Source organism: Balaenoptera ricei, chromosome 7 (assembly GCF_028023285.1).
Source record: "Balaenoptera ricei isolate mBalRic1 chromosome 7, mBalRic1.hap2, whole genome shotgun sequence".
NCBI lineage: Eukaryota > Metazoa > Chordata > Mammalia > Artiodactyla > Balaenopteridae > Balaenoptera > Balaenoptera ricei.
The window spans coordinates 51490452-51517478 of NC_082645.1; the positions used below are offsets into that span (position 1 = coordinate 51490452).

The 27027-nt window shown below is 37.1% G+C and overlaps 1 protein-coding gene across 1 annotated transcript in view; it reads right to left on the reverse strand.

Moving 5' to 3' along the window:
- Window positions 1-1684: 1684 nt before the first annotated feature.
- Window positions 1685-27027, reverse strand: part of IFIH1 (interferon induced with helicase C domain 1) — a 55871-nt gene continuing 30528 nt past the window's right edge. The window contains exons 5-16 of the mRNA XM_059927170.1: window positions 25464-25684; window positions 18018-18228; window positions 16741-16958; window positions 15461-15577; window positions 12528-12651; window positions 11739-11999; window positions 10191-10450; window positions 7627-7776; window positions 6648-6809; window positions 3210-3400; window positions 2647-2740; window positions 1685-2179 (exon numbers count right to left, since the gene is read on the reverse strand). Coding sequence (XP_059783153.1) covers window positions 2000-2179; window positions 2647-2740; window positions 3210-3400; window positions 6648-6809; window positions 7627-7776; window positions 10191-10450; window positions 11739-11999; window positions 12528-12651; window positions 15461-15577; window positions 16741-16958; window positions 18018-18228; window positions 25464-25684 — 2189 coding nt within the window. The 3' untranslated portion in view covers window positions 1685-1999. The remainder of the gene's footprint in view (window positions 2180-2646; window positions 2741-3209; window positions 3401-6647; window positions 6810-7626; window positions 7777-10190; window positions 10451-11738; window positions 12000-12527; window positions 12652-15460; window positions 15578-16740; window positions 16959-18017; window positions 18229-25463; window positions 25685-27027) is intronic.

A 27027-nucleotide genomic window follows, 5' to 3' on the forward strand; every position in this document is an offset into this window, starting at 1 on the left:
ATGATTACAATTGTTTTTGAATGCATCGTACTTTGAGTTCTCAAGTACAATTGCATATTAAGTTTTATGCTACTTGAAACATGTATTTCAAACCTTTGCAGTAGAAATAATACTTTTTTATTGAAAAAAATTATGAGAAAACATAGATGAAAAAAACCTGATATTTGCTGACACCTTAAAAACAGTCTACATATGTTACAGTAGTATATTTAGCTATTTTATGCATTTGGTTTCTTGCATAATTTCCAAAATGTTCTAGAAGACAGCAATACTTTAAATGGAGTCAGCTGGAGTTTTAAAAAGTATTTTAAGAAAACCACAATCATCTGTCCTCTTGACAGAATGTTCTAGAAGACAGCAATACTTTAAATGGAGTCAGCTGGATTTTTAAAAAGTATTTTAAGAAAACCACAATCATCTTCTGTCCTCTTGCATTCTGAAGAGCTCTGATTGGTTAATATTCATCTTTGCTTAGGTCTTAATCAAAAGATTCAAAGCTACTGTTAGATTGAATTTAATTAATCCAAAAACCACAGAAGAATTTACTTTTCACTCCCTCCAACTTTTTGTTTCTCCTTAGTCATAGGAGGTAACTTTTTGTGGAGCAGACCATCTGTGAGACGGGGTTAAGTGTGGGTTAAAATGGTCAGCTGTGGTTCTGTCTTGATCATGTGGTTCTTCCATGACAAAAGAGGCTGTTTGTTTGCTGGGAGAATTCTGTTGTGCTGGGCCCTGTGTCTATCTCCAAATGATCGCACTTAGTTCAGGAACACTGACAATGTCCCAGACACAGAGAGGTTACTCTTCTGCTTAGGACTAGGGAGTGGTAGAGGTAGGCATTTTCTATTTATTCTCTAATGACATCCAGCATCTGCTGCCTGCTCAACCCTGTGTGAACCCTGGACATCTCCACTGACACAGGTAATCTTCTGTGTATTCATAACTAGCCTGGATTTAGCCTCCATTCTTGTTAGGTAATTTTTGAGCATAGTGTTATGTTCATGGAGGGAAAGCTGTGGAAGTAAGCCTTAACCTGCCTGATGGCTGCTTCTCAATAATACCTTGCCTTTCATGCTGCTTCATATTTTTCAAAGTGCTTTCATATATACACATATATGACTTAATCACAAAAACTGGGCAAGTGGTGTGGGAAGTGTACTCCCTGAAAATCCCCCTGACCTTGAGTGTGGGCAGGACCTGTGAGTATGATGGGATTACAGTTAAGACTGCCTTAGCAGACTTGAGAGAGTCTCCTGCTGGCCATGAAGAAGCAAATAGCTGTGAGAGGCCCCGTGAGCAGGCCACGTGGTGAGGGTGCCCTTTGGAGCTTAGACTGATTCCCCAGTAGACAGCTAGTAAGAAAACAGGAATCCTAGTCTTCAGCTGCAAGGAGGTGACAGCCAGCAACCTGAAAGAGCTTGGAAGTGATTCTTCCCCCAGTGTATCTGGATGAGAACATCATCTGGCTGACACCTTGATTTCGGCCTTCTGAGACACTGAGCAGAGGACCCCGCCTTGACCTCTGGCCTACAGAACATGTGCAATAATAAATGGGTGTTGTTTGAAGCCACTAAATTTGTGGTAATTTGTTATGAAGCAATAGAAAGCTAATAAAAGCAAAGGCAGATAATACCATAACCATTTCACCAACAAGGAGACTAATTCAGAGAGATGAACTGATTTGCTTAATTTTATTCTGAAAATTACTGATAGGACTGAGATTAGTACCTCATATCCTCATTTATACCTGAGCATTTTTTCCACTGTACTATAATGCTCCACACTAAAGAGTTTTACTGGTAGCTTTTCTTTACCTCTGCCCACTAACAAGGTAGAAATTGAAAGTATAATACATTGTCTTCTTGCATACAGCTCAACACAGAGTAAAGCAATGATTTTTATTAATTCTCACATCAGTTCTGTAGTATAATGAAAACAATAATCAAAATCATGTTAAATGTCAAGTTGATAATATTTTAAAAGAATCTTGAATCAAATGTCAATCTTCATCACTAAACAAACAATATTCTGAATAGTTAAGATCAGGAAATGTCATTGGTAATTCTACCCACTTTTTGTATTGCTTCTTTGGTAAATTATTTTTGAAAACCACTACAAAATTCTTTATTTTGAGACAAGGCAAATCTAGGCCTTTGTGCACCATCATCGTTCCCCAAGCCTGGAAAACAAAAGAGAGAGCAAGAGGAAAAATTAAATGCACATTTACGGGCTTCCCTGGTGGCACAGTGGTTAAGAATCCGCCTGCCAATGCAGGGGACATGGGTTCGAACCCTGGTCTCGGAAGATCCCACATGCTGTGGAGCAACTAAGCCCGTGTGAGCCACAACTACTGAGCCTGTGCTCTAGAGCCCGTGAGCCACAAGTACTGAGCCTGCGAGCCACAACTACTGAAGCCCGCGCGCCTAGAGCCCATGCTCCGCAACAAGAGAAGCCACCGCAATGAGAAGCCCTCGCACCACAACGAAGAGTAGCCCCCTCTTGCCGCAGATAAAGCCCGCGCACAGCAACGAAGACCCAGTGCAGCCAAAGATAAATAAATAAATAAATATTTTTTTAAAAAAGAGCACATTCAATTAAGAATTTCTTTTGGCCAAAGTAAAATTAAGCCCACAGCAATTTACTTACTTGGCCACATTCTTTGCAGATTATCTCTCCATTTGTTTGATAGTCAGCAAACTTTGTTTGCAGTGCTTTGTTTCCTCTCACAATGTACAGTTTCCTAAAATTATCAAGGAGTCAGAATCACCCCTGAGAATTCACACAGGACCAGTATGCAGCACACGGTATGCATTGCTGGGCTTGCCACTTGTCCACATGCATGCACCAGCCAGCACCTCATCCCTTCTTCCAGATCATCAGGCACCTCTCAAGGGGTAGGTTGCCTTTTGTAGCTTCTTTCAAGTCTGCTGATTACTTTAACTAGACTTAAGTTGTTCAAGAAGTTGAGAACAAATATGAGCATTCACAAACTGATGTGCCTTGGTTGAAAGTGGCTTTCACTTCTCCTTTCCTGCCCCAGTGCATGTATTTGAAAAATGGACACGAAGTAGGGTTTATAATTTGGGGGCTGAGAAAGGAAAGTTCTGAAAAATAATGAATCTCACTTGTACTATTTTGGAAGAACATTTACAATACAACCTGCTTCATCCCTTATAAAGAAACTTAAAATTAAGTCTTCCTGGACTTACTTGAACTCTGGTGTCATATTGACATGGTGCATCTTTTCAATTACATGGATATCTTCTCCAGAGCAGGCTAGCACACTACAGTTTTTACAGAGAAAACTTATTAATGATGGGTTGTCCTTGAACTGCTTTGCAATACTTCTCTTGATTTTCATTTTCTTTTCCAATATACTTTGCATCTGTAGTTCCAAAATCTGCATCAAGGAAAGAATATTCAGTGTGGTCTTTTTCATAGTTTCACTGAAGTAAGTCTCCTGGAATTCAGAGATCTTAGACAGTTATGAAAATGTACACTTGACTCATGAAATTCTACACTTGGTCTAGAAATAGAAGTAATGAGGTGATGGCCCTCAAAGAATTTAGTATAGAATCTTCTCCTGTAATCACAGAAATATGGAATCCTCAGGTGTTCAAAACACAGCCCATTCCATTTTAGAAAAGTTCTGTTGTGAGAAAGTCTTTGGCAATATTAAAAAAAAAAAAAATCCCTCTAACCCCCACCTCCGTTAGTTTTAATTATGTCTCATAAAATAAGTCTAATTTTTCTTCCACATGGAGTCTCTTTAAAGAACTAAACACTGTTACTTCGTCACCCTTAGTCGTTTCTTATCCATGATAAGCCCCCGGTTTCTTTCATTTTTCTTCATATGTTGTAATTTCCAGACTCTTAGCTATCTTTATCTCCTCTATACATTTGTGACAGAAAATACTAGTTTCCCACTCAGCAGCCATTCTTCGTAGGAACAGAACTATAATTTTATTCTGAGTGGAAATATGCCAGCTAAATGAGGACATTTCCAAACCAGTGGCCTTTGAGACATAAGAAGATGTTGAGTGAAATTTCCAGGAAAGTTCCATAAGTATCAGATAGCTGGCATGGGCACTGTTGCCTTTTCCATCTTCCTCTTCCTTCCTTCTTAGAGTGAACATGCAGCAGCTGAAATTCTAAAAGCTTTGACCTTGAGAATGGAAGCCAAATAATAAAGGGCAGAGAAGAGAGAGGAGTTTTGGCTTCCTCATGACGTCATGGAGCAATTGTATGGGTCTAGATTGCCCACCGCCCACATTCTTTATATGAGAGAATAAGACCTTAAATTTTTATATCCCCCATTCTGTGGCTAGTAGAAATCTTATCAATATTTCATAACAGAGAAAATATAGTTTATGAGAGATATAAAACTTGAGGTAGGGACTGGCCAGTTCTCATACCTATACAATTTCACAATAGAAAACCTAGTTCTTAAATAATTTATCTCCAAACTAAACCTCTCAGAGATGACAAATTTATATTAAGTTGTGGAGGAAGCCATTGTTTTCCTTAAGATCGAAGGAAAGTTTTCAGTAAAAGTAAACTATAGTGCTGAGGAGCAAAGCTGAATGGCCCATCTCTTTGGCTCTCGCCTCTGTGTTTTAGACCTTGATTTGAGGCAGCCATATTTAGCACAGAAAAGAGAACAAAACCTTGCAAGTGAGCCTGCAGGCTATGACATAGTTTAATCAGACAAGTATGAAGACTAATTTCCCACGTAAATTATAACAATGTAATGAATTGAAGTATTCTGTTCTTTAAAAGTTTAATTAGGTTGTTCTTGCAAGCTATTTACAGGTCAGCGAGCTGGTGCAAAGATGATTTGGCATATAGGAACAGATACATGTGGGCAATTAAGAAACACCTATGAGCTCGACACAAAAAAGACAACAAAACCAAGGTCAGTGTTTGGATATGTAATCAGGACACCGGAAACCAAAAGAGTAGCTCTAAACTAGTAAAGAATATGAAACAATTAGAGGGGCAAAAAGAGAAAAGAGATCATAACAAATATATGGGAGGCACAGTTATGATCAAAGCCCAAATAAAATGTAAAAATGTGGCAAATGTTGTTGGGTGAAGGCCAGGGAACATGTTTAACATCTTCAACTTGCTCCTAGAAGGCTGATTTGATTGAAGAAGCTTTCAGTTATGTATAAACTCAGTATAGAACATGGAGAATAAACCTCCCCTTATGTGTCAACTCTCACCATTCATTAGTGGTTGCCTGAAAGTTGTGTTGAGGAGGTTCTTAAGTCAGAAGAAAGGAGTGCTTTGACCTGGTGGCAATGGGTGCTGGGGGCTTTGTACAGAGTAGTGGTGGCATATGCCTCACGTCATTGCCATCCCTTCTCTGGGTTTGTCTACCTGGAGTAGTTTCAGGAGAGTAGGTCTCTTAGCCAAAGGAGACCTAAAAATATAGTCCATTCCAGGGCCCCCAACGGGACTGGGTCTTTTTCTAGAGATTATCTGGAAAAATGTGACTCATAAACTCCAGAGATGGTTCTAGAGTTTATACAAAACAGCAGGTCTTGAAACATCAACCTTTGAAAACATCCCACTTGACTCATTTATTTAGGACTTTAAATGTAAAACAATAACTTTCCAGGGGTATTATATGGCCACAAATGTTTGATCTGACACCACAAAATGTTTGGTTTGCCTTATATTTAAAGGGGTTTTAAAATATAAATTCATGTAGAAACCTGGCCAGGAAACCTTGGAGTTGGTTATAGCAATGCACACCAATTTGAAAGCATCCCTTTTGTGAAACTCTATTTAGGGTAGAGCCAATTCCAATGTTAAGAAACTAACATTCACACCCATATGCAAGGGTGTGAATTTTCTTCTAAATGGATTGTTTGCTATTATAGTAGTTACAGTCTTTAATTCAGTGGTATGGGGGATTTCCTGAAATATTGTAGAAATACATTCTTCCTTCGCTGCATTCCTCTCACAACTCAAATGACTCCATGTTAGTAAACTGAGATGCAGCTAGATGATATATGATGTATTTTCTTACCATTCAGGGCTAGCCTCAATGTCTCTCCCTCTAAGAAGCCTTTCCCAAACACCTAACCTAAAGTGCCCATCTAGAAGCTTGTTTCACGTTGTCCTGTTCTAATTCTCCAGCTCTTCTTTCCATTCGATGTATTAGTTGCCTTATTTCTGTTTATTATTGTTTCCCCTCCTCAAATCTCACCACGCACGTACTCGAATATAAGTTTCATGCAGCAGAGGTCTATCTGCGTTGCTTGCCGCTATGTTCTGTTTCTACACTGTTGCCTGACACACAGTAGGCACTTCACAGATATATCTGGAATGAAACAATTGTGCCTGTACAGATTAGACCAGACCAAAATGACCAGGTAGGGTTGAACGAGTGAGTTGCACTAGTCTTTCTGGATTAGGGACAATGTATGTTTATATTATCAACGGCTCCCTGACAATTTCTGCCCACCATGGATCTTGATTCTTTGTATGTGAATCTGGACTCAGCATAGCTCATCAAACTGGAATTTATAATTCAGCACAATTTCTGTCTAGAGACTTAGCCACAGAGATATCAATGGTAACCACAGGCAGCCATTTTAAAGGGAAAACCAAAATTCAGAGTTGGCCCAAAACAATACCTTATGAGTGTACTCCTCTGGTTTCATATTCTGAACACGGTCTATAGCTTTATACATCATCTTCTCTCGGAAATCATTAACTGCCTCACGTTCAATAACTCCTGAGCCTCTTTGGGCAACCAGGACGTAGGTGCTCTCGTCAGCTCTGGCTCGCCCACGGGCCTGAGAACAGAAAGAAATCAAGTCACTGAAGGACTATATGCCTGGCTGTGAATGCTCCCGTTTTTGTCCTGGAATGATATTCACTGCTCAGTATCCCAACCTCAAATGATCCCTCTATTCTCTGTAAAGTTAATTCTTTTTCATTCTTTCTTAGTCGGCTACTTCAAACTCAAAATGCACCTTAATGCAGAAAAAATGTCCTAGAATGAGGGTGGTTAAGTCCCCACACCAGCCCTCAAAAGCTTCAATAACACAAGACCGTCTTGTCCCGCCTTTCTGTTCCCCGGGGCACCCCTCTCAAACCCTGTGAACCGTCATCAGTGATTTGGGCTGGGGGAGTCCCGCTGCCCCCCACCCCGTAGGAGGGATGAACGGGGAGAAGGGCATCTCTGACGTTGCCGCCAGAGCTGTAGAGAGTGCGGCTCTGCTCCTAGCATCCTACCCTCAATGCTGAGCACATATTTCCATGAAATCATGCTCAACATGGTGATACATTTCTATAGTCTCCTGTATAAAGTGATAATATTTAGGTACATTTTCAGTAACAGAAAATGTTATGGCCTTGCCCAGGAACCTCACTATCAACTATAATATCATCCTCATGAAAAATGCATTCTGAGTAGTGAGGCACTGAATAACACATGGACTCCTGAAATCCAAGTATTTCTTAATTTGGTGGCTGTCTGGTTATCTGGTTGATGTCTCTTTTTGTAGGAAAACAGATATATTTTTAAAACTATGTGTGCTGTTTTACTAAAAGAAAACAAAACAAGAACACAAAATCAAAAATTAACATAATCGAGGTATTTGAATGTACCTGGACCATGGCTATTTCGTTAGTGACGAGACCGTAACGGATAACGATATTACATTCTTTAATATCCAGACCTTCTTCTGCCACTGTGGTAGCGATAAGCAGATTTATTTTTCCCGTGCGAAATTTACTAATGACTTCTTTTTGTTCATTCTGAAGAAACATTTTAGTAAATTAAATGTTGTAACACTAAACACATTAAAATCTTCTAATTAGGAAAAGAAATATTAAATTGCAACTGGTCAGTGTAAATTAAAGGAGTAAATCATCCACGGATTTGCTGCCATCTGTTTTTGGCATTGAACAAAGACATGATGGTGAGACAACATTTGATTTCCAATCTGGGATTACTACACAATGACAAAAATATTTCCATCCTCCAGTCTGGAGGTGGGAAGGCCATCGTTTATGCCAAGGAAACAAATTGATGGGTGACTTGGGAGGAAGAAAGGAGGTGCTTTCAGTTGAGAAGAGGATCCAGCAATGAGAAACTAAAATAGGCTTTGCTTTTTACTATTGATACATTAATTTCAGGCTCTTTAACAGAGGAGAAGATGCAGTGACAATTTTAAAGATAGTAGAATTTTGAATCACAGAGAAAATACACACGGTATACTGCATTTGGTCATTTTAAGAGACATTCAAGCAAAAAAAAAAAAAAAAGAAAGAAATATTCCTGGAAGAAACTGAAAACATTGGCTGCCTCCAGTGAGGGGAGCTGGGAGACTGGAGGACAGTGGTACATCCTGTACCTTATTAATTTTGAAAGAGGTAAATATATTATCTGTTCAAAAGGATATAAATAAAAATGAAAGAATAAGTTATTAAAAACGTAATTAAAACAGCTATATTTGTGAAAAAATCTGAATTTTGAAAGTTAATATGGGTAAAGAAATCAAATATGCACTCTGGTCCTTGCATAGGAGGAATGATTGAGCATAATCCTAGCTTGACGTGGCCAGTGGAGTTTTATTTTCATAACCATTCTTATCAAAGCTGTTGGTCCAGTGGCCTTTGGTGCACATTCACCCTATCTTTTGCCCCCAAACATTAAACAAAAATACACCTGTCAGACAAACTGTATGTTCTCCTATTCCCATCCCTTTCTTTTCAGAGGCAGCATGTCAGGTGTCTTTATTTGACTCCTAGCTGCTGGAGAATCCTGCAGAAAGATCGCTCTCCAGTCTTCTCTGATAATTTCTCCTTCTTGCACTCATATCCACTGATAAAAACTTACATGTCTTTGGATTTTAGCAGATGTTTGTGCCTTCATTCACAGGAGTAACTTTAATAAGGAAAATTTCAGACACACTGTCAGACCCTCAAATCATATCACATAGATGCCTAACTCCTCTTCCAATAAGTCCAGCTCAGTTTACAGGTAGGGATGTGGGGAGTGAGGAAGGGGGCATGTTCTAAATTTTGGCATGCAGCCACCAAGTCTGAAATGGGTAAGGAGCAAAAAGTAGCTTGAATGCATACCTTCCATTTGTACCCCATCTCTTTTCAAAGAGGAGCTGAGGCCACATAAAATCAAAGTCTTAACACTAAAGCTAATAGAATAAAAACCTAAAAACAGGACCAAAAGTGAAAGAGTATAGGTGTATTACTTGCAAGGATTAACACATAGGCTGAGAAAATGAACTTCAATTTTGCCTGTGAGCTTCCTGGAAGCTAGGGCAAAAAGGGAAACATATTAAGTAAACCAGCTCTCATCATAAAAAAGGATGTAAACTCCTTATCCAAGGAAAACAGTGCCTTCTCTGGCATAAACTTTAGAGGCAACTTTAACATGAGTACGTGTAGAGAGTATACTGAGAGTTATGGTGGACAATTTCAAGAATGACTTTTTTCAGCAAACATTAAAACAGATTTAATTTGCTCCAGTGGACCAAATGATGATGAACATAACAGAACTGAAGTGTCCCCTTGTCCAGCAAGACTGAGGACCAATATGACTTCAGAAGAACATTTTACTCTAACAAGCTATCCTGGTTTCACCCATGCTTATAATCTCTATGACTGTCTTTTTTTCTCTCCCAAGTGTTTTTTTAATACTGTGCACAAAAGTAGTATAATGAATTGAAAACAAAACAAAACAAATCTTAAAAAGGAAAAGAAAATCTCTCATAGTCCCAAATCTCTAACACATCAAATGTCTTAATTTTTCCAAGTTCCCTTCAAGATCTCATTCTATGCAAACATATTTTACATAATTCTAATTATAATGCACACATTTTTGTGGGAATTTGATTTTTCCACTTGATATTATATTGTAATTGTTTTCCCATTTTGTTACTAAGTTTAAATGTCAATCATTTTTTGCAAAGGAAACTCAATCTAGAAAGTTCCTCCAAGAATGTGGAAAAAAATGATGCCTAGAACAATGGTTAGCCTATCAAATACCACAGATTGATTGCTATTAAACAATTTTCTTTCAAGAACAAGTGTTTCATTCCATTAAAGTATTGGTGGGTTGGTGGGAAGATTGATGAAAAAAGACTACAACTAAACTGGGAAGAGAAATAACGGCATAAGGAGAAAAAAATCCAAAAGGATGGTTTCACCTGTGTCATGGGCTTGAACTCACTGCTGTGTCCAGCTCCAATCAGATGGTGGGCTTTGACTCCTACTTCTGCAAATTTTTCATTTTCAGTAATCCACTGGGAAAGGGCATATGCACTTTGTCGCGTTTTCGTGAAAATTATTCCTCGTGCGGATTCCTCGGCCCTTGTATATTGTTCCATTATGGTGTTTCTCAATTTGGTCAGCTTTTCATTTTCATGTTCTGGGTTTACAGCCAGCTTTTTCAACATTTTCTTATTTTCTTTAAGAAATAATTAGTTTCTTTATTTTCTTTTTTATTGAAGTATACTTGATTTACAATGTTGTGTTAGTTTCCGGTATACAGTACAGTGATTCAGTTATATATACGTAAGTATGATATATATATATATTCTTTCTCAGGTTCTTTTCCATTATGGTTTATTACAAGATATTGAATACAATATTACAAGATATTGAATATAGTTCCCTGTGCTACACTGTAGGACCTTGTTATTTACCTATTTTATAAATAGTAGTTTGTATCTGCTCATCCCAAACTCCTAATTTATCCCTCTCCCACTACCTTTCCCCTTTGGAAACCATAAGTTTGTTTTCTATGTCTGTGAGTCTGTTTCTGTTTTATAAATAAGTTCCTTTGTATCATATTTGAGATTCCACATATAAGTGGTATCATATAATTATTTGTCTTTCTGTCTGACTTACTTCACTTAGTATGATAATCTCCAGGTCCATCCATGTTGCTGCAAATGGCATTTTTTTCATTCTTTTTTATGGATGAGTAGTATTCCATTATCTATATATATCTATATCTATCATCTATCTATCTATACCACATCTTTTGTATCCATTCATCTATTGATGGACTTTTAGGTTTCTTCCATGTCTTGGCTATTATAAATAGTGCTGCTATGAACATTGCGGTGTTTGCATCTTTCAGAATTAGAGTTTTCTCTGGATATATGCCCAGGAGTGGGATTGCTGGATCATATAGTAACTCTATTTTTAGATTTTTGAGGAGCTTCCATATTGTTCTCCATAGTGGCTGCACCAATTTACATTCTCACCAGCAGTGTAGGAGGGCTCTCTTTTCTCCACACCCTCTCCAGCATTTACTATTTGTAGACTTTTTAATGATGGCCATTCTGACTGCGTGAGGTGATACCTCATTACAGTTTTGATTTGCAAGAAATAATTAGTTTAAATTAGTAAAATATGTGAATAACTGGAAGATTTTATATAATGAAGTACTAAGATGTTCAACTACAGTTAGTCTTGTGCCATATCTAATAATTAGGCTAGTTTTTAAGATAAATTTATTGTAGTCATCTTGACAATAAAATCAGATGATCGAATGATTAATTATGATCATACAGCTCATGGCTACTTAATCCCATCAATCAGAAATAGCCCCAATATGAGTGGGATTTCTTCTTTCACAATGAAAGATTATTTTAAGAGGGACTTTTGAAGAGCTCTTGAGAAGCAGTGGGTTCATGCCAAAGAGGTAAATGCATGAGACCATGCAAAAATGTTACACTTATTCTTACCCAAAAATAAAGTCATGAGAAATCCATCTGACTCATCCAGCTTCAAAGGTTTCTTTTCATCACCTGCATCTTCATCATCACCATCATCATCACTGTCATCTCCTAGGACTGCAAACTTCTTTTCTTTCTCATCATTGTAGAAAGTTTCAAGGTGATTATATGCATCAATCATTCGGATTGTATCATTAATTTGTAGGGCCTCATTGTACTTCCTCAGATGTTCTGCACAAACACGATCTTTGCGATTTCCTTCTCTTGCAGCTATGAAAAATATGTTATGTAGAGTGAAATCATGATAGAACACCCCCCCCAACTGTGCTGTGGACTTGAATATGTTTATGATACTGACTCGAGAATAGGCTTCACCATGTTTTTGAAATGAGCAAATTAAGGCTCAAAACGTGCCATGAGCACTAAAAGGGGGCCAGTTTTTTGACTCCTAGACTTGCTACTTGTGTTCTGCGTCAGCAAGAAAACATACTTGACTCATGCTGACTCAGAGGAATGGCATGAAAAACATAGTGTTTGCGTTTGCATTTGGAAACAGAAATACTAATATTTATCTTAATATTTTAAGTATACAATAAGTGAAAGACTGTGGAGATAAAGAGAAAATGAATTGGTGCCTTTTTCCTTAAATAAGGAATTAGAATGTGTTTATCCTTGTCCTACTCAGCACACAGAAATTCCATTGGCTATTACACTTACTTTCAGTTTGCTTGGGAATATGTGATCTGGAAACATGGCATAAACATGGGATAAATTGTGTTATGTCAAAACCCAAATTACCTTTTTTTTCCATCTGAATGAGCCATTGTTCATAGGGTTGAGTTCCAAAATCTGACATTGGACTAATTTGGCAAAAAGTTTGAATCTTTGTCATTATTTCTAGAAGTTTATCTTTAAATGGATCCTAAAAACAAATTATACACTTATTCTTACATGTTTATATTGCTGAATGAATAACATTATCTTTGTTAAAATAATTTCCATGTTATAACAAATTTGATTCAGAATCTTTGTCTAGACAAAGTAACAAGTCACTCTGATCACCTCTTTGTACACTGATTTTTTTTATCAGCTTCTCTTTTACTTCCACCCTCAAGCCACACCACACCAACACCAGGTATCCCTACTGGAATTTCCAATTTAAAAGTTTACAAAAATAAAATTAATGAATGATATACACTTTGAATGCTAATAGTAATTTTAAAAATATATATTAAAGTAATGCCCCAATTATTTAGAAAGCTTGTAATTTAATTTAGAAAACATTCTTTTTTGAAGAACTGGTTTCAGTATTATTTCTACCAAAATAAAAAGTTAAAAGGTAGAGTTTTGAAAAAAGCCAGACACAGAAGAGTACATACTATAGGATTTCATTTATATAAAGTTCAAAAGCAGTCAAAAGCCATCTTTGGTGTTAGAAGTCAGGATAGTAGTTATCCCACGGTGGGTGGGTGACTAGAGGGGAGAATGGGAAGTTTTGAGGGTTGTGGTAATGTTCTGTCTCTTGATCTGGATTCTTCTTTTTTCTTTTTTTGGCCGCACTGCGCAGCATGTGGGATCTTAGTTCTCCAGGAATCGAACCGGAGCCCCCCTGCAGTGGAAGGGCAGAGTCTTAACTACTGGACCACCAGGGAAGTCCCTTGATCTGGATTTTGGTTATACAGGTGTGTTCAGTTTATGAAAATTCAGCAATCTGTACACTTACGAATTTGAACTTTTCTGTATGTGTGTTATGCTTCAATAAAAAGTATAACCAAAGTTAATTAAGTTAAAAGGTAAGATGGCAAATTCTTTTAAAATATACTCTGAGGGGACTTCCCTGGTGGTCCAGTAGGTAAGACTCTGCACTCCCAATGCAGGGGCCCCGGGTCCGATCCCTGGTCGGGGAACTAGATCCCACATGCATCCCTCATGCATGCCGCAACTAAGAGTCCGCATGCTGCAACTAGGAAGTCCGCATGCTGCAACCAAGAAGTCTGCGTGCCACAACTGGGAGCCGGCACAGCCAAAATAAATAAATAAATTAATTAATTAAAAAATAAATAAATAAAAGAAAGTACACTCTGAGGATGTGGATTTTTTTTTTTTTAGACTGAAGGTCAAATATATTCATTATCACATACATATCACATATAAACGAGGTAAACATACCAATTAAAAGGTAAAATGCTGTGAGATTTAAAACTCAGGTATGTCCTACATACAAGAATCAAACATTTATAACATTCTCAAAATGAAAAAATTATATACAAGAGGTAAATTATATAGGAGAACAGATTAATAACTATTACTTTGCTCTTTTATTGAGATATAATTGACATATAACGCTATATTAGCTCCTTTTTACATCACTTTTTTTTTCACACACACACACTGTATTTTATTTTTACAAGAGATAAATAAACTGACACCAAGCATTGTAAATGGATGACCACAGATGTTGTGGATTTTTTTTTTAATGATTACGATTAGAAACATGCATTTAAACTTATCAAATAAAACTGAATAAGTAACAAAAAATGAAGAAAAATAAAGTACATTCAAATGTGCTACTCCAGCTGGAATAGATAGTGCTGTTTTTCAGAATTTCCAAAAAAGAATGACCTATGGCAACTGGTTGCTAACGTTAGTTCAGTGCCTACATTTCAAACACAATGTTATCTGTTATGCATATTTCATAATTCAACATCCTTATGAGGTAGATTTGCAAAGATTACACTTATTATCAAGTACACACAGCTAAAATTTATGATGCTTTTTATATTTTACAAAAGAAAGTACTGACATAATGTACTGGTTATAACGTTCAAACTGACTCTCAGTTGGTTTTTATAATCAGTGAAGGTGTTCATCACAAAAATACCAGTAAATTAAATATTTCACTGCTTTACCATAAGTATTTTCATAAGAAAGTAAATGTGTCAGGTAGGTAGGATTCCCATTATCATTGCCAACTGTAATCTATTGCCTCTGTTCAATGTCAGGAAATCAATTCTGGAATTCATCAAGAAAGTAAAAAGAATAAAAGAAACTATGGTGATCCCTCTAGTTTAGCCTTTCAACCCTCCTCATCCCCTCCGCCACCCCTACCCCATCGTGGCTCATATGCAGTCAACCAACTACTGAGCTACTCTTCATATAAACTAGAAAACTGAAAGAAGAATTGAAGAGAGACTTCACAGTAGTGCTTTGCTGCCCAATATCAATAAAAAAGGAATAACACTGTAACTTTTTTGCTAAAACTTCAAAATAACATTCTTCAGATGGTCAGTATAAATAATCTTTGTATCGTTCAGTTGTGTACCGTATCATCCATCAAATGAATATAAAAATTTAAGGGGCTTCCCTGGTGGTGCAGTGGTTGAGAATCTGCCTGCCAATGCAGGGGACACGGGTTCGAGCCCTGGTCTGGGAAGATCCCACATGCCACGGAGCAACTAGGCCCGTGAGCCACAACTACTGAGCCTGCGCGTCTGGAGCCTGTGCTCCGCAACAAGAGAGGCCACGATAGTGAGAGGCCCGCGCACCGCGATGAAGAGTGGCCCCCGCTTGCCGCAACTAGAGAAAGCCCTCGCACAGAAATGAAGACCCAACATAGCAACCAATCAATCAATCAGTGAAAAATAAATAAATCTTAAAAGCAGAAACCTACCATTTAAAAAAAAAAAAAAACTACCAGATTTTATAAAAAAAAAAAAAATTTAAGCACATACTTCTTTGGTGTCATCTGCGATTACGAACTTTTTACATGGCTCCTTTATTTGGTCTTTAAGTTGATTAGTATTTTCTTTCACGGTTTTAATGGTAAATGCATCAAGATTGGCACATATCTGAAAAAGAGACATTTTTCAATATTCAAATACTTTTCCCTTTCAATTGATTCAATGTAGAATTCTTTCTCATGTAAGAAGTAGGTAGCATGATTTGCTAAACATAGCATTTTAGTATTGCTTTACTGTGGATCTGACTAACCAATAACATTTATCCTGATAGAGTAAAATAAGAACTTCTAAATCAAGTTGGTGGAAAATTCCAGAAAAAAAAAAGTATTTATTTTCATTCCTTACATTCCATTTTCCAGCTGGAAAAATTGACGTGGAGAGAGTACAGAAAATTGCAGAGATGGGAAGAGAGTGGTTATGAGCTAACCATATTATATGAGGCATTTTAAGGGTCATCTTGACATCCATGGATCATATTACCACTTTCTTCTACATATAAAAGAGGGCAGTGCAAAGACAGGAGCAGCCAAAGCCCATGTGCCTGGATTTGGATTGGAGTTAGTCCTTAATGCTAGTAATAAATTATATGTTGGAACCAATAATTGTGCTTTTGTCTACTCTATGATTTTTACTGACTTCAACTTAAAGGGACTTAACATAAAAATGCAATGCCTTGGTGCCAACATATTTTGTGAGTTACTCTGAATTCATTCAGTGCTTGAGATCAACAATAGTACTTTATGTGTTGTTACCATTTGGGGGCAGCTGACAAGAAATACACCTTTAATTAAAGGTTCTCATATCTCCATTTTCCTATTTAATTTGAATTGCCCAGAATCCGAGTATCACACAGAACAAAAAAAGGCACAGAAGAAAATATACAATTTTGAAACTCATGGAATGTGTATAAAAAATTAGAAACTTTCATAGTTTATACATATTTCTATATCAAGTAGATCATTAAGTTTAACAATAGGGGTAGACATTTAAAAGAAGGTATTTCATTTGTCCCAATTTTTCACTAATTACGTTTGCTTTCCATAATTTTTGTGATATTGTTCTGTGTCATAGTTATTTATTAAGGCACTTACTGTTCTGTAGAAGATTGAGTGTATTTACTTGAAAGTGTATAGATTTCACTTAACTGATGATCATGGAATACCATCTTTCATGCACACCATGGCACTTGGACTTAATCTTACCCAAGAAGCACTGGCATTTTCTTTAACTTTGGTTCTTTGGGTTATGCATAAAGTTAATGATTTACTTACTTTTAAAATGTGTTCTTCAGCTTTGGCTTGCTTTTTGGCCCCTCCAACACCTGGTGACGCTGTTAGTCCCAGTATCTGAGGTAAGGGAATCACCGGTTTGTTTTTTTTCTCAAGTCTATTGTTTTTCAACTTCTGGTTCAAATAACGCCTCATGATGTTATTATAGACTGCTTCTTTGTTGGTGTGATGGCATTCATCAATAATGATGAGAGAAAAGTCTTAAAAGAAAATTCAAATGGTTCATTTGTCCATATTGGCAAGGTACAGTGTAAAAGTACCTTTAAGCTAGGAAACTGAGCAGTCAAGCATCTTTCACCTTTTAAGGGGAAATGTAACTATCCTAGCCACCTGTATATACAGATGTTTGTGTATATTAATCATGAAACTATCCCTGTTAGACACTATCCCCACTTAATAGATGAGTTTTGGAAAATTTATAGATCTAAAAAGTGTTATGGGATGGACTTCAAACCCTGGCTTATTCCTCAAAACTCTCAGGATTACATTTTTGTTCTTTAAAAAATATTTAATTTTAAGTTGGTGAATTTTATTTTCATTCTATCAAATGAAAAACATTATTTAAAGAGGAATAATTTTACCTTGTTTTAACACTGCATTTAATTATTATGATTATATATACTTCTTTCCCTACCTCTCTCCTACCTTTTCTTCCCATCCCCCACAAAATAGGAAGGATTGTATTTATTCTATGGAGAAGAAGGCATATCTAACAGGATCAACTAATATGTAAAAAGAACTTGTTGGTAATTAAAAATACGGAGTAAATGAAAAGTCCAGTAAGTGTTTGATTTAATAATGATATTCTTATGCAGAATAAAGTGATCTAATTAAAAACTTATCCAACTTTTTTTTTGCTTCCCTAAGGAAGAAGGGTTTGAATGAAAATTTAAGCAATGGAAGACAATCGAAATCAAAATTATGGAGTGGGAGGTTAGGGTTAGCAGATGTAAGCTTTTATACATAGAATGGATAAACAACAAGATCCTACTGTACAGCACAGAGAACTATATTCAATATCCTACAATAAATGATAATGGAAAAGAATATAAAAAAGAAAGTATTATATGTAGAAATGAATCATTTTGCTGTACAGCAGAAGTTAATACATTGTAAATCAAGTATACATCAATTAAAAATTGATAAAATATAATAAATCAAAATTAATCAACATTTTAAAAATTATGTAACTAATACAGCCTCTGTTACTACCTTTAGTATTACTAATTCTTTTTACAAAAATAAACATTTCAACCAACCTGACAACTGTACACCATCATCTTCGCCTTCTTCTAAGTTTAAAAGGGAGTTTTCAAGGATTTGAGCTGTGCTGATAATAACATCATGAGACTTGACAACTTCTGGAAATGTTATTTTCAATTGGGTATCACCACTTAATCTAGTAACATGATACCATTTCTTCAAAAATGGTTCGAACTCTTTGCGGAAGAGCTGTTCAACTAATGGTACCTTTAAAAATGCCAAAGTTAAAAAGAGAGAAAGAGCATTGTCAAACAAAAGGAGTATTGATCAAAGGCCTACTATGTGTCAGGCATTAACAGAGGTGTTTGCATTATCAGTTAATTAGGTGTAACAACCTATCCATCATTCCATTTATTCACGTGTCAATAAGCATTTATTGAATGTCTATTAGGTGTAGACATTGTGTCTGGGACACAAAGATGTTTAAATTATGGTTGACAACTGTCAGGAACTCATTCTAGCTGAGCACATGGACCAAGAATCAACAAAACAAAACAAATTGTCACAACACAATGTGATCATTCTCCCATGGAAACACATAGAAAGTGACAGCAAAATGGAAGAAGCAACTGACCCCTCAAAAGAGGGGTTTAAGGAGGAATTTTAACCTGTAAACCATGGGTCAGTGAAGAGATAAACTGAAACTAAGGCTGAATAAGAAATAAATTTTGAGATTGTAAAACAGGGTCAAGCTGTAAAGGGTTATGAACACCAAGCAGAGTACTTTAAATTTTGTATAACAGTTCATAGGACCCTTATGAATTGTTCTGTAGAGTTATTTTTTGGGAATCAGGCCAGAGGCAACCTGCCTAAGGAATTGGAGGAAGCAGAAAACCAAAGGTGAAGAGGCAAGACATTGCCTAAGGGAAAGGATGGCGGTGAAGGGATGGACTGCTGGACTAGCTTTGGTGGCTGAGAAAGAACAAAATAGCAGGTTCCTTAAAAAATAAAAATTCAGTAACCATATGATTCAGCAATCCCACTCTTAGGCGTATATCTGGAAAAGATGAAAACCCTAATTTGAAAAGACACATGCACCCCAGTGTTCGTAGCAGCATTATTTACAATAGCCAAGACATGGAAGCAACCTAAATGTCCATCAGCGGATGAATGGATAAAAAAAGATTTGGTATATATACATAATGGAATATTACTCAGCCATAAAAAAGAATTAAATAATGCCACTTGCAGCAACATGGATGGACCTGGAGATTATCCTACTAAGTGAAGTAAGTCAGACAGAGAAAGACAAATAATGATATGATATCACTTATATGAGGAATCTTAAAAAATGATACAAATGAACTTATTTACAAAATAGAAATAGATTCACAGACATAGAAAACAAACTTATAGGAGTTCCCTAGTGACCTAGTGGTTAGGATTCCGGCCTTTCACTCCCATGGCCCAGGTTCAATCCCTGCTTGGGGAACTGAGATCCCACAAGCTGCGTGGTGCAGTCAAAAAGAAAAAAAAAAAAGAAAAAAAAACAAACTTATGATTACCAAAGGGGAAAGGCGGGGGAGGGATAAATTGGGAATTTGGGATTAACAGATACACACTACTATATATAAAATAGATAAATAATAAGGACCTACTGTATAGAACAGGGAACTATGTTCAATATCTTGTAATAACCTATAGCAGAAAAGAATCTGAAAAAGAGTATATAAAATATATATATATAAAACTGAAGCACTGTGTTGTACACCTGAAACACTGTAAATCAATTATACTTCAATTAAAAAACAAAACAAAAACAAAAACACCAAATCAATGAAAACGCTTTCGGAGAGGCTGTCCAGTGAGTGCGTTGGCACTGAGGTGACTCCACCTGATTGGTGGGTGACTCACAGTATTTTCACATGCGCTAACAGCTCAAAATGCAAATCTCCCTGAAGACCCTGACCTGCAGGACCATCACCCTGGAGGAGGAACTCAGTGATATCGTGGAGAATATAAGTGAAAGCTAAAATCCAGAATAAAGAAGGCATCCCCCCCTGGCCAGCAGAGCTCATCTCTACAGGCAAGCAGATGGAAGATGGCCTCACTCTATCTGACTACAACTTCCAGAAAACATTGCGCTTGCACCTGCTCCTCTGTCGGAGGGGTGGCTCTCAGTTCTTCAGTCTTTCACTCACAATGCCCAAATGATGGCATTACTCTTCGTTCTACCCCAATTTACATTTAGAAATTACCAGCTTCGGTAATAGCTGAACCTGTTCAAAGTGTTAATAAAGGTTTTGTTGCATGTAGAGAAAAAAAGAGCTGACTCTCTGTATGTGCCTGCTGAAGGTGGTTGAGTTGACACCTCAAGGCTACACATCACTAGTCGTTCAGAATAGCTCCTATACTGGGGAAAGGAATAACCAGGCCATCTTGAAGGTCATATCCCAGGAGAATTTGTACAGTGGAAGCCCAGGAGTGTGCAGTGTGGCAAATAGAGTTGGCAGGAAGAGTTTCAAGGGCAAACATCAAAGAATGTGCATTATACTCCTCATAATTTAATTACCTGATAATGTGATCAGTGGTTATCTTTCCACTGGTCTGCAAGGTATGCATTATTCTTTTTTTTTTCTTTTTAACTTGAGATGAACTCCACTTATGTGAAAAATAAGGGCTGGCTGATCCTCCTGGCTGGAGAGAACCGTGTAGGAAGAACACGTCTTTGTATTATTATTTAGTAGAAATGGTGAGGGCTTCTAAGAGTGAATGTGGAGGGGAGAAGGGGTTAAATGGAATCCATGAATTCCAAGGGAACAAAGTGAATCAATAACCAAGTTTGGTAAGTGAAAGAGCATAACACAGGTAGAAAGAGAAATTTTCAGTTAGTGGTTCCCGCCTACCCACCCGTCTCCAACCCCAAAGTGAAGTCTCTGGCCTACTTGCCACAAAATCAATTCAGAGATTTGGAAAATACAGACTCCTGAGCCCCACACCCAAGAACTACTTAATCTAGGGACCGACCATCTCTGGGGACTGAGTCTTGAAGCTTGTGCTTCTTTTTTTTTTTTTTTTATTAATTAATTTATTTATTTTTGGCTGCATTAGGTCTTCGTTGCTGCGCGTGGGCTTTCTCTAGTTGCGGCGAGCGGGGGCTACTCCTCGTTGCGGTGCGCAGACTTCTCATTGCGGTGGCTTCTCTTGTTGCAGAGCATGGCCTCTAGGTGCACGGGCTTCAGTAGTTGTGGCTTGCGGGCTCTAGAGCACAGGCTCAGTAGTTGTGGAGCATGGCTTAGTTGCTCCGCGGCATGTGGGCTTTTCCCGGACTAGGACTCGAACCCGTGTCCGCTGCATTGGCAGGTGGATTCTTAACCACTGAGCCACCAGGGAAGTGGAAGTTTGCACTTTTATGAAGCTTCCAATATGACATTTAGGTCTTTTTAAAATTTGAGAACCACAGCTCTTCTCTTTCTTCCACAAAGTCATTTCCAATTCATTTTTCTAGAACTATTCTTTTCCTTCTACTTATACAAGAAAGAGGAAATAATCCAGCTCTTCTCTTTCTTCCACAAAGTCATTTCCAATTCACTTTTCTAGAACTATTGTTTTCCTTCTACTTATACAAGAAAGAGGAAATAATCTAAGAAGGAAGTCAGCAAAAGAGATTCTGGGGAAGAGAAGGAAAATTAAATTTAGTGGAGATAGCATGCTCCAGAGGAGAGAAAGTGAGCTCTGAAAACAACTGCTCCAGCTACTTGCTTATTGTGTGACCTTGGACAAAGCTCTTAATCATCTCGATTTCCACATTAATAAAGTCAGGAAAATATTAACCTGTGGTGGAATTATTATGAAAATTAAATGAAATAGACACTGACATATTGCCAGTACTCAGAAAACTTCCCTGGTGTTTCACCATCCTTTTATTCTAGCAGTGGAGAATGACAGAAGGGAGGACCAGTTCACTTCAGAAGAAAAGCGTTCAAGTCTCAGCTCTGCTGCTTATTGGCTGGATGACCCCTGACAGGCCAATTAAAGCCTCAAAACCTCTGTTTCCTGATTGGTAAAATGGAGATAATTATGGTTACTTCAAAGAATAGCTGTGTGGTTTTAATGAGATAATATAAAGTGTAATACAATATTTATTATTATATTAATACATATCTCTCATTTCCTAGACTGTAGATTCCTTGAGGGCAGGATCTGCATTTGATTTGTCTTTAAATACTCTCATGTTGTTGAATGATTTAAGAATCTCTATACTATGGAGTGGCATAAAAACCTGAGGTTCTGCCCATAAAGGGTGGGCCGAGATCTTCCAAAGAAGCAGCATCTTCTGGTCTACAGAACAAAAAGACATTGTCACAGGTGGTAGCAGGTGTTGGAAATCCTGAGACTCACTTTGGGTGGTGTTGACTTCCTACTGAAGGACACAGAGAGAGCCAGATGCAAGCCTGACATGGCTAACTGGGAGGCGTGTGGGCCTCTTGGAGCCTTTTCCTGAGGTGTGACAGAGTGCCTGCCAAGACTAATCAAACCCAACTGCTACCCACTTCTGCTGAATCATATGGGGCTGCATTATAGCATCTGAAGGAACCTGGGATTTCTCTCTCATGATGTTGAAGCCCTAGATAGGAAATAGAAAGTCTGGGAACACAGGTGGTGTTTTCATTTTTCCCTGCATCTAAAGGCGATAACTTTGGAAAGGATGGAGGGAGATAAAACTAAATGGTGTTAGGAACAGGATTTCTCCTTCCTAGATCAAAGGTTATAATACCTTGCCACTGGGCCAAATACAGAATGCAGGTTATATTGACTTACTGCGCCTGAGATTACCTGACTCAATCAAAAAGAATTAAAGCTGAAATTACTTTAAAATTCAAAGAAATGGGATAATAAAGTAAACGATTATGACATAGATGGAAGATCTAGTGGAGGGATTTCTAATAATTCTTAGGGAAAAACAACAGGGAAACAGATCAGGAATTAGACCCATGTCCTTAAATGTCTACACAACAATGCAATGAATATGAGTAACCAATGAGGATAACAACATTTAAACATGGCTGCAAATGTGCATTTGTAAGTATCACCTCGATCCAATGGGATGAAAGATTCGCAACCAGAATACAGCACTGAGAGGATAAGGAGTTTTACAAAAAGGAAGGTGCGTGAGATGCATACAAAAACATGAGACCTGAAAAGGTCAATCAAGATGAATAATATGAAAAAAATAAATGTAAGTATTTGCACTAACGCTCAAAATTAACTGCACAAAAATAACGAGAGGCCTAATTTAACAGATTTTCAAACGAAAAGGAGCTGAGGGTTCTTAGGTTATAGAAAACTCCAGATGAGTCTGTGGTGCCAGAACTGGTGACAAAGGCAAACCCAGTCACAGACAAAATGTCACATCTCATCTCTCCTATACTCCGCACTAAGACTATATCTATAGTATTTTGTTCTGCCCTAGACACTGTGTTTTAACAGGGTTTTAGATAATGTCTGGAAAAGTATGAGATCTCAGGATGATGAAAAGTCTGGAAACCATGTTATATGAAGAACGTATAAAGCAACTGGAAGTATTTATCCCAGGAAACTAACAGAAAAATCACTTTAGAGTCACATGATGCAAGCCTTCCTTCTCTATGTGAAGGGCTGTCATAAGGCAGAAGAATTAAGACTCAGCTTACTCTGTATAATCACAGAGGAAAGAACACTAACCAATGAGTGTGTATTCCAGAGAAACAGATTTTGATGAATGCAGGTAGGGCTTTCCAGCAGTGACAGTTGTTCAAAGAATGGATTGAGCTGTCTTGTTAGAAGGAGGACCTCCTTGATATGAGAAGTTACTCAGCAGAGGTGAGAGAACCACTCAGCAATGGATAAAAACTGGATCTCTAAGGCGTCTTTCAACTCTAATAGTCAAAGATGCTGTGACCCGATAAGGGAAGAAAAGGAATGTGATGAATCAAAAATAATTCATAGGTTTTGAGGCTACGTGCTTCGGAGGAGGTAATATAACCAACAGAGAGACAGACAAGTAGGTAAGGAGAGCTCTTTGGGAGAGTAGATGAAGGGAATGAGTTTGAGGAAATGGCAGAATGTTCAAATGGTATCAAGAGCATCAGCTTAAGTGGTTTCAAATCCAATTAACTTTGTTCTCTTCTCTGGACCTGGCACTTAAGACCCTGCTCACTGGTTAAGGAATTCCACTTTATTAGTTATAAAGGTGAGGAGGAAGGGATGGAAGAAAGAACTAATATTCACTGAGTCACTCTTAGGCTTTAGATAGATTATCTAATTTAAACTTCCAACCCTGTATAGGGTAGTATTCGTTGATTCACTTTACAGATGAGGAAACTAAAGTAAGAGAAGTTAGTGATGTGCCCAAGATCAAATTACGGGTAGGTAGAAATTGTATTCACACCTAGATTTCTTTTATTCCAAAAGATAATATCCTTAATAAAGGAAATACATGAAAAGCCCTGGAAAAAAATTCTAACGTATCACCATTACCACACACACACACATACACAAAACCTGTTCTAATAGTGGGCATGTAAGAATAAAGGAGCAGTCTTTAGGCTTGGCATGTACATACAAAGTGCATTTGGAGCTACATGACGTAAATCATTAAGATAGTGGATTCTGAGTATGTTTCTTTAGTACTGAAAAGCAGGTTTCAACTAAAACTTTCAGCATAATAGAAATCCAAAAAATAGAGGAAAGTTACATATATAGTCTATCACTATAATTTCTGTAAAGGAGTAAATGAGAATCTAGTTACCATAAGTAATGGGAAAAAAGACTGTTGCAGATTTATAAATTAATAAACTCTGATGTATCTGAATAAAGCTCAGATAACTAGATTTTGTTTAAAATGAAGGAGACCCATACCTGTTTATGAAGATAGGCTTCAAAAATCCTAAGATATAAATACTAAAGAAAATCTCAGTTGCATTGAGTGATATATATATATAATTACATATATAAAATATCTGAAAATTTATCTATTTAATTTGATATAAATCAACCAAATATTCACTTAATTTTCTCTTCATCTTCAAACCAAATTGCATATATTCTGAATAAAGAGCACTTGCCATTTTTGACTAAGGGTCAGTGGTTAAAGAGACTCCAGAACACAATGTTTAAGCCTAGATTCCAGGGATATTTTGAGGTCCTTTATGTTCATATGCAGTGATAAATGAGTACCAGTTCACCTTAAAGAAAATCTGGGTAAAATACTCTTTATACCTCAGTTACAGCTATTTAACTTAATGTTCTGGCTTAAGAGAAAAAAAAAATCGACTTTAACGGCTAATAACTGAGATATTACAAATAGCTGGAAAAGCAAAGATTTAAAATAAATTACCTATTTTGACATTTTTCCTAATTAAACTAAATGTGTGATCCATTGTTACAAATGTCACTATACAAATGCTTCAGAAAAGTAAAATGAAAATAAACCATGTTCTATTTCTGTGCTGTTTGAATACCTTATTGACAAGGACCATAACTTTTCCAAGTTCAGATGCTTTTTTCTTCTTGTCCAAGTGATCCTTGGCAATGTAAGCGGCCACTCTGGTTTTCCCACTCCCTGTAGGGAGGCATATAATGATATTCTTCCCCTCCAAGGCTGGCTGGGCCACTTCCAGTTGGTAAGGCCTGAGATGCATTTCTGGCTCAGGGGATGCTCTCTGTACCGCATTCTCTTCATCTGAAGGAGGTGAAAGGGAAGAAAAATAAGGAAATAGGCAACAAAATAACTAAGGCTAGGAGGCCTGAAACTGAACATAAATATTGTGGCTTAAATTCCCTTTCACGTGTGGTCCAAACCAAAGTTCTATTTTCTGTACCAAATAGGTGTCCGCTCTCTGCATCTGCAGGATACAACCCAAGCACTATGGAAGTGGCCTGGGGAGATGGGGGTACAGAGGGAATGAATTAACAGGATGGAGGCCTAGGAGGGGGCAACACAGAAGAGTCTTTTCACAGAGTGGGCAAAGCCAAGTGGAAATGACTGTGGTGCAGACTTGGCAGTTTATGGTTCTTAATGCATCTGACTTGCCATTTCTCTGTGGAACCATTCTGTCCCACTTTTTTCTCTTAGCCTTTCCACCAACAGATCAAGAGGAACTGGGAAAGTAGGACTCATTAGTCCTCCTTGTTCTGTATTTCCCCTCACTTTTTATTGCAAAGAAATATTAGAGCTGATGCTACTTTCCTTCATTTGAAAAACTTTACCTGACAAACCAAATACCAAAGAGCACTTCTATCTAACTATCTATCTATCTATCATCTATCTCAAATATCTAAAAATGGTTCCCCCCAAATCCCATTTTTGCCATTTAAGACAACCAGATTAAACAGAAGCAATATTTAGGGAAAAGGAAAATCTCCCGTGCTAGCCTTTAATTTTTATGTTTTCACTGAAAGATGAAAAACGATTTTGATGGTTTTAACTGAATTGTAACTAATTTTGCCATTTGGTTTTGAATGTGGTTTTTTTCACTTCTTTATAGGTATGTCTCCACGCATTCATATTTTCCTGAAACTCGAAGTACAATATATTAAAAATATTTCCAATTAACATAGATTTCTAAATTTAAAATACTGATAAAATAAGTACTAACATACATTAATTTTATAAACATTAGAATCAAATCATTATAATATATCTTGGTTTAAATATATTTTGTTTAGAAGTGACCATATTTATCTAATTAGTCAGAGGAAAAGATCTAAAAATGTGTAACTTACCATGTGGAATGCAGTAAAATAGATATTACATCAATTTAAAAGCCCATCTTATGCTTTATGTAATTACAGAAAAAATGAAATGACAGCACTTATCAGTATTTCATTACACGTGAAGTAAGCGTTCTTTCTCTTATCAATGATTGCAATAAAACTAAACTAACATAATCCCATTAACTTCAAAAAAGTTGCTGATTGTTCCATTTCAGGAACTGGATGATTCTATTTAACTGGGTTTTAACTTGTTGTTATAGCACTATCTGAACAGGTAGGAAAATTCACACCAAATACCACTTAGTAAGG